At 36.3% G+C, this 7,765-nt stretch overlaps 1 protein-coding gene across 1 annotated transcript; it reads left to right on the top strand.

Annotated features, from left to right (window-relative positions):
- The first annotated feature begins 2,732 nt into the window (after positions 1-2,732).
- On the top strand, positions 2,733-7,548 carry LOC113348744 (3beta-hydroxysteroid-dehydrogenase/decarboxylase-like). The gene is made up of 12 exons (XM_026592599.1): positions 2,733-3,203; positions 3,288-3,377; positions 3,507-3,634; positions 3,746-3,916; positions 4,340-4,456; positions 4,540-4,619; positions 4,857-5,013; positions 5,328-5,424; positions 5,814-5,988; positions 6,430-6,586; positions 6,804-6,870; positions 6,954-7,548. The coding sequence occupies exons 1-12, from the start codon at positions 2,957-2,959 to the stop codon at positions 7,166-7,168; spliced, it is 1,701 nt and encodes a 566-aa protein (XP_026448384.1). The 5' UTR covers positions 2,733-2,956; the 3' UTR covers positions 7,169-7,548.
- The last annotated feature ends 217 nt before the right edge of the window (positions 7,549-7,765 follow it).

Genomic DNA, 7,765 nt, shown 5'->3' with positions numbered 1-7,765 from the left:
AAGAAGTTTCTGATTAAGAATTGTATCCATCTATGTCGATGGTATGAACATAATAAGTACTCTTGATTGAATAAGAAATATTACAAGCTACTTGAAATCCTAATTTGAGATGAGAACCTAGGGGAAGGTCGACCTTATCTATATGTTCTAAACTATAAAACCGAACTTGTGGTATATTATTCCACCAGATTGCATATGTCCATTGTTAGGAAATTTAACAAAGACATGCATCCTGCTAGCACTTCCATGATTAGTCAAGTTTCAAATGTACATGAATAACCATTTAGTCTAAAGGAATATGACGAAGATGTGTCGAGAGATGAAATTCTCATATCTTAGTACCACAGACGCATTATTGTACTTAGATATTATACACTCGACAAAGTACAACATCCTCAGTTGAACTTATTAGCTAGATATGACTCAGTGCCAATGCAATGTCATTGGAATGGTACATGGAATATAATCATATACCTAAAGGAAACCTTTAACATGTGTTAGTTTATCCCTAAAGACGTGAAAAGGTTTTCTAGCGAAACTGCAATCCCAACAGTTGTTGATCATGAATGAAAAATAAACTACATTCCCATGGAAGTAATCATGGGGATACGTGGTAGACTTATTTACTAAACATTACCTAAATTCACTTTCGTAAAGTACATGACTAAAGGAATTGTCCAAAAACTCCTTTGAATGGAAACAAAGGGAGATGCCAACATCAGGGGGAGGATCTAAGGATATGATGTCAACATATTTTACTTTGAAATGTGAAAGTTTGTTGTACTCTTTTCCATTTGATCGAGAATATTTTTTCCTACATGGTTTTTATTACTCGGCAAGGTTTTTAGAGAGACAACAATAATAACACTAGGTAAATGTTGAACTTGAAGACCTAAAAGACGTGTTGATATTACTAAAAATATCTGAATCAGAGAAATGATACACGATGGCCTGTTAAGCGCTATAAGTTCTGCAATCAACAACAATAATGTCTTCTGGACACTTTAAGTCAGCCAAGTAAAGTCTGATGAAAATTTGGCTGACTTATTAACTAAGTCCACACGTGAAAAGTATAGGACAAATGAAATTGTCCTAACTCTGTTGATTGTGCAAGACTAAAGAAAATGTCCAAACCCAGGAATGCGTAAGACTAAAAAAATCGTTTGGCTTCAGGGGGAGCATCTGACGGTGTGTTGAACTCTTTCTTTTTCCCTAACGGAGATTAATTTTTCCCATAGGGTTTTGTTACCCAGTAAGGTTTTCAATGAGACAACAAAAAATACCGGGAATGTAATTTCCCAACTATTGTCTTTCCCACGAGGATTTCCTGTCTTAGGAGTTGTGAAGTAACAAGTCAACTTCAGCGGAGCAAACTGATCAACTTCAAGGGATCATCTTTACTTGCATTTATCACATTGTACTCTTTTTCCCCCATCAAGGTTTTAACGAGGCAACATATGTGAGTCCAATTTTTCTCCAAGCCTTCTTGATATTGTACTCTTTTCCATTAGTTCGGGTTTTACCCGTCTGAGTTTTCCTGACGAGGTTTTAACGAGGAAATTAACTTAGACTCAGTGGTCTTTGAAGACCATACTACATGTGAAGAATTGCACCAAGGTTTTTCCCCTCTGGGTTTTCCCAGCAAAGTTTTAATGAGGCAATAGACTTAGATATGGTGGTCATCGAGGAGAGAACTACATTTGAAGAAGTACGTCTGAAGGATTATATATGAAGTACTACATATGCAGCGCTAATATTGGGACGCATAAGGGGAGTGTTGTAGGGCCTCGGACCGATGTATGTGCAGCCCATATATAAGTCTTTTAGTTTTCCCTTTTAAGTCTTTTGGTTTTCCCTTTTCTTACTATATAAAGGATACTATGTACTACAATGGAAACCTATCAATAAGAAATTCTTCTCCTTCTCTTCATTTCCACTTCAACAATTTATATTAATTTTACGATTGTTTACTCGTTCACCTACATACAACCGCTCAAATTTTCTAGGAAAATTTTAGTACGTTTCAACATGCTTTACCATACTGCAGTTCAAGGGCGTTTTCACTTAAACTACCATGAAAGAATTAGGAGGGAGGAAGATTATGATAACAATCCAAGACTACATTTTATTTTTTGTGTCTTAGTAGGCCTTAAAGTAATACATAGACTTCAAAATTTGGAATCTTTTAATTTGGCAATATTACAAAGTTTCATGCACTCCACAGAGGCTTCGTGTCCAGGAGGTCCCATATGGCGTAATATTACAAAGTTTGACATGGATGGTACAGTTAGTTTGGCCCCTTTACGACGACCATAGCCACACTATCCGCTTCGGCTCTTTCGGCTTGGTTCCTCACGAGGCTCGCTGGTAGGCTAACACGGCACCCTGTTCAACTAATATAGCAGTACGCTGTTTGGAGATTAGTTTGTTAGGCTTCAAATTAGTTCAATATGTAATAAATGAATAAATAAAATGATATTAATTATTAAATCGTGATAACAATAAAATTTTCTTACAAAAAACTGGCTGAAAGTATAGCAACCAGCTCAGCACCAAATGATACTATTTGTCAATGTTATATGAAAACTCTAATAGGGTGAGTAGTGGTTCTGTATTGGTCTTTTTTCTAAAGCCTAAGTTTTTCTCCGAAAGAAAACAAAAATGTTCATTTCCAAGACACATATAAAAATGACAATGAATATAAGATTCACGATTCGAAGTCTAAACTAAACAAGAAGGGGCTCTTGGGACTAATTAAATCGATTCGATTTCACAACCTTGATCCCGAGCAATAATGGATGCAATTAGTCGCCTGGTGGATATTTCCTCAACGACACGAGTCGGGCCGGCAAACGAAAACGTTTTTTCGACTTTCAGCGCCAAAAGTCTATTAATAAAGTTATAAAACACAATCCCTAGTCCTGCTTTCATTCTTTCTTTTTTTCCGCATACTAAAATGGCGATCAGTACTGACGAGTCCAACCCTAGAATCTGCGTCGTTCTGGGCGGTCGAAATTTCATTGGAAAATCACTTGTTTTACAACTATTGAAATCTAAGAATTGGATCATTCGTATTGCTGATTCTGATCCTTCGTTGAATCTCGATCTTAAAGAGCAAGATTCGTTACTTTCTCATGCCATTTCATCAAGTCAGGTTTCATATTTTCAAGTTGATGTTCGTGACAAATCTCAGATCAAAAGAGGTAAATTACAAGAATCGTTTCTAATTTTTCCCTAATCATCTTTTTATCTACTGATTTTCGTTTCATGATAATATCTGTTTGCAGCCATTGAGGGTTCGGAGGTAGTATTTCACATTGATCCAACAAATTCATTATCAGAAAATACTTACCATCAGTACATGATAACTGTTCAAGGTAAACTTTAGTACTTTGCATCATTTCACTGAGATGATTTTTAAGCATGGATTTTCATTTTGGTAAAACCTTAAGTTTATCGAGTTTTTATTATGATGATTTATGAACATTATTGTATTCACTATTCAGGTACTAAAAATGTTATTAGTGTTTGCCGAGAAAGCAAAGTGAAAAGGCTTATATACAACAGTTCTGCTGATGTAGTTTTTGATGGTAAACATGATATTTGTAATGGGGATGAATCTTTAACATACCAGGTAAGGTCTTCTTATCAGAGGTTATATTTTCCTGCCTTGGGATTAGTTGTTTGCTGATCTGAATTTTAGTTTCTTAGAAGTGAATCATGTTTGTTCTTTGATGTTGTGCAGTTTGCAAATATTTTTAGTGGTTTTAAGGCACAGGCAGAGAGTTTAGTCTTATGTGCGAACACTGGCAATGGGCTTTTAACGTGTGCATTGCGTCCCAGCAGTCCTTTTGGACCTGGAGATACACATCTTATACCTTTTATTGTGAACTCAGCAAAATCAGGCTTGGCAAAGGTTTGACAAACTTTCCTATATTTCATTTGTGAGTCTATTCATAGAGATTTCATGAGCTTTGAAGGTCAGAATATCTCAATAGTCATGCACAACTAGTTAGTCTTGGCTACATATTCTATAGTCGTGTGGTACCTTATCTATCTACTGGGATTGTCTACAAGTTGGGCAGTTGGTTCCGACTTTGCATTTGAAATACAAGTTATATAGGCAAAAGAACAATTCTAGTGGCTGGTAGCAAAATCATAGGTATATAGCAACAAATGATGCTTGTTAAGAGAACGGGAAATGTGAAAATGCATGAAATTTGAAATCTAACAGATGGTTTAGCCGCTAAGGAGTATGAAATTTGTCTCATAAAATAAGCCATACTCTTTCTTACTGAGAATCCAAACTGATTTTTTGTTTGTCTTGATTTTATTACAGCTTATTCTAGGTAATGGTACAAATATGTGTGACTTCACATATGTTGATAATATTGCGCATGCACATGTCTGCGCAGAGGAAGCTCTGCGCTCTGGGGTGACTTCTGTTGCTGGAAGGGTATCATTACTTCCTGAGCATGTCTAAGTAAAATTGGATTTGTGCGTGAATACATGATTGTTTTTCCTTCACTTTTTCTGCAGCCATTTTTTATCACCAATCTTGAGCCAGTGAAGTATTGGGACTTTGCGTCTCTTATATTAGAAGGCCTTGGATACCAAAGGTGAATAACACATCCTGATTTTGCTATTATACGGAAATTCAAGTCAATATTACACAAATAAAAACTTGCATGTTGGCATGGTCACTGTTGGATGATCATAATAATCTAGTTAGTATTAGTATTGGGGTAACATTTTGTCAGTGTCAGTGTATGATAAACTGAAATTTCTTCTTTCTAGTGTTCTCTTCGTGATTTTCCAAGAATTTTATATAAGAGCTGATACTTCTTCAATTTCAGGGCAGTAATCCAACTTCCTGCTAGGCTGGTTCAAGTAATTCCTGTAATTGTCAACTATTTTCCACAGACTATGATTCACGTATTGTCACGAACTAGGACTTTCAACTCTTCTCAAGCTCAAAATCATATTGGCTACTCCCCTGTTGTTTCACTTAAGGTAAAAAAAATTGTTTTTTTTTTTTGATTTTATAAGATGTGAAGTATGAATTTCAGATACTACAACTGTATGAAAATATGATGACCTTAGGCATAAAAATTTGCAATCCCGTAATACCTATTTGGGCTTGACTTTTCTACCAAGACTTAGTATACCAATTTTCAGATGCTGCGTCCTCGAGGTAGCACAGGGTCTATCTCTAACTAGGTCTACAGAATAATCTGGTTGAATCTGTAAGTAAAATGCATGATGAATGCAAACCTTTGAGACTGGAGTTACATTTTTTTCACTATATTTTGTTGCTGGATTTACAGGAGGGTGCTGCATTAACTGTCCAATCATTCTCCCAATTAGCAGAAGGTTTTCCCAGGGAGCAATCTAAAGCTGAAAAAGTTTTAGGCAGTGGAAGAGGTGATTATTGTTATTTCGCTGTGACAATTTTTCTTCTGCAAGTACATTAAGATGTGCTACTGTTCACCACCTAAATGTTTTACGTTGGGGCCCTAAAAGGTGAATAGCTAGAGAGTGAATATCTTTGGAGGTGTAAGAAAGTCCCCTGCTTTTATGAGAGGCCAAATGGTGTCTAGGTGTGGACGATACCCTTTTTGATACAGGGTTTTTTGGGATTTCCAGTTTGCAGTAACTCCTTCCTGGGTCCTGGCTCTTATAGTAAATGACCACTTCGTATGAATATAATGTAACTTATGCAAACAAACATAGATAAAAAATTTCTATGGAAGTTAACATTATTTGGTTTGCTTCTAAAGTGTCCACTCTGATTCTCAATTATCTTATTGCAGCTGGAAGGGTATTATTATGGAGAGATGAAAGGGAAACCTTTACGTATTTCCTTACTCTGGCTTTGTTGTCTAACTGGTTTTCCCTTCCGGAAAGAACTTTTATCTCCTCAGTTGCCAAGATTTTGTTAGCGGTAACAGTTGTCCTTTATGGCCTTGGCAGGCTGTCATCCCCAATGTAGGTAACCAGTGCCATTACCTGCATGCTTTGCTTTATGTCCACAATCTAAAATGTTCATATATTCTGAATGTAGAAACGATGTATTCTCATTTAAATTTTAATGTGATTATAGTGTCAGACTTGGAATGTACTCATAGGTTGGTTAACCTAACGACTGTAATGTGATTCACCGGGTACAGTTTATTTATTTTGGCTCTACTGATATAATGTTGGATATTTAGATTCTTTTGCTTGTTGCAAATAGACTTATCTACTAGAAAATAGTCAAAATACCTTTAAACGAGCGGTTCAGTTCAATTGTATGAGGAGAAAACTAAATTGCTTAAGAATTGCCCTCGTAGTCACCTCCATATGTGACAGACCATTCTCATAGATAATTCATCATTGTCCTAACCTTGAAATCTGCATTCGTATAAGTAACTAAAGTTTCTGCAACAGGTTTGGTTTAACTGTTAGAATGATCAACCCTTCACATTTTCAAGTTCCAGAAGCGACGATCAAGGATCTCTTTATATCCCTGACATCTGCTTGGAACTGGTGGATGCGTACATTGAGGTCATTTGCCAGGGGAGATGATTGGAGTACTTTCTTTCAGGTAATTCGTCTCCTCCTCCCCTCCTCTAAGTATGTCCATTGAAGTTTGAACGAGGTACTGGTGCAACATGTAATACTTATATTGCCGGTCTACTTGGTTTATCAATCAAGCGGTTCAGAACTCCTAGATTACAAGTATTAGAACAGTTTCTTAGTGAGGTAAACGATGTCGTTAACATGCGTTATATGCTAATTATTCACAATTTGGTGCACCACAGGTTACCATTTCTCTGTATCTTTTGAAGCTACTTCTTTCCCTTTCCATCTCAACTGTCTTTGGTTTAGGTAAGTGTCGCGCTTCGTCAAATTTCTCCGTTTTCACAAATTATTATGTATTTACCTTTACTTTTTTATAATTCCAAATGCAGTACTGGTGTTTGCATTTACTGCATTCTTTGTCTACGAGCAATATGAAGACGAAATTGATAGAGTAGCAAAAGTTTCCTTCATGGCTATAAAGAGCACAATGGGGTTAGTAATGAGGAACTTGCCAGCACCTATCATTTCAATTCTGGACAAATACCAAGTATTGTGTTCAGATGAGGGAGCCATTTCAATGAATGATTGGAAACACGAAGATTAAGATTTAGCAAGGTGACATTCATTTTTGCTATGTTCTTTTTGGCTTTGTCATTGGTCCCATTATCCTCTCTGGCCTTCGACGTAACAAGACAAGAATCTAGCCAACCCCTGTTGGTGAAAATGGTTATAAATACATAATTTCTTTTGGGGAACATGCGTTCTGTATTGGAACACTAGATCATTCAGACTGTACTTTGAAACTAACACAATGTCTCTTGTTTGATTTTCCATCTCAAGTTTCTTTGCAATTCGGAGTCGAATATCAAATCAAATACCTATATATAGGCATGATTATATTAGCAAAACCTAGTTCTTATAAACTGTCAGGCTAGAATGACCAGGAGTGTGTTTTCTCTTTAATGTTTAATACTATTATAGTAATAGAAGTAGCACTTCCATATTTTAATTCACGAATTTCAAATGCTGCGAAGCACCAAACTGCAGAGCGGATATAGAGTTGCCTCTAAAGTGAACGGACATACACCCGCGATGATACATGCACCGTCATCACATTTCTGCAAGTTTTTGAAAATACTATATTACTGATCATTTCATGAACCAGATTCGAAAATACTTCATGTACGCCAACTTATACCCA

Source organism: Papaver somniferum, chromosome 2 (genome assembly GCF_003573695.1).
Source record: "Papaver somniferum cultivar HN1 chromosome 2, ASM357369v1, whole genome shotgun sequence".
NCBI classification, from domain to species: Eukaryota; Viridiplantae; Streptophyta; class Magnoliopsida; order Ranunculales; family Papaveraceae; genus Papaver; species Papaver somniferum.
This window is presented reverse-complemented; position numbering and strand designations above follow the sequence as displayed.

What these genes read in the sequence shown, in the direction of transcription:
- LOC113348744 (XM_026592599.1), top strand. Translation starts at nt 2,957, where the DNA reads ATGGCGATCAGTACTGACGAGTCCAACCCTAGAATCTGCGTCGTTCTG. An exon ending in CAAATCTCAGATCAAAAGAG is followed by an intron (nt 3,204 to 3,287) that starts GTAAATTACAAG and finishes ATCTGTTTGCAG; the next exon opens with CCATTGAGGGTTCGGAGGTA. An exon ending in GAAGGCCTTGGATACCAAAG is followed by an intron (nt 4,620 to 4,856) that starts GTGAATAACACA and finishes CTTCAATTTCAG; the next exon opens with GGCAGTAATCCAACTTCCTG.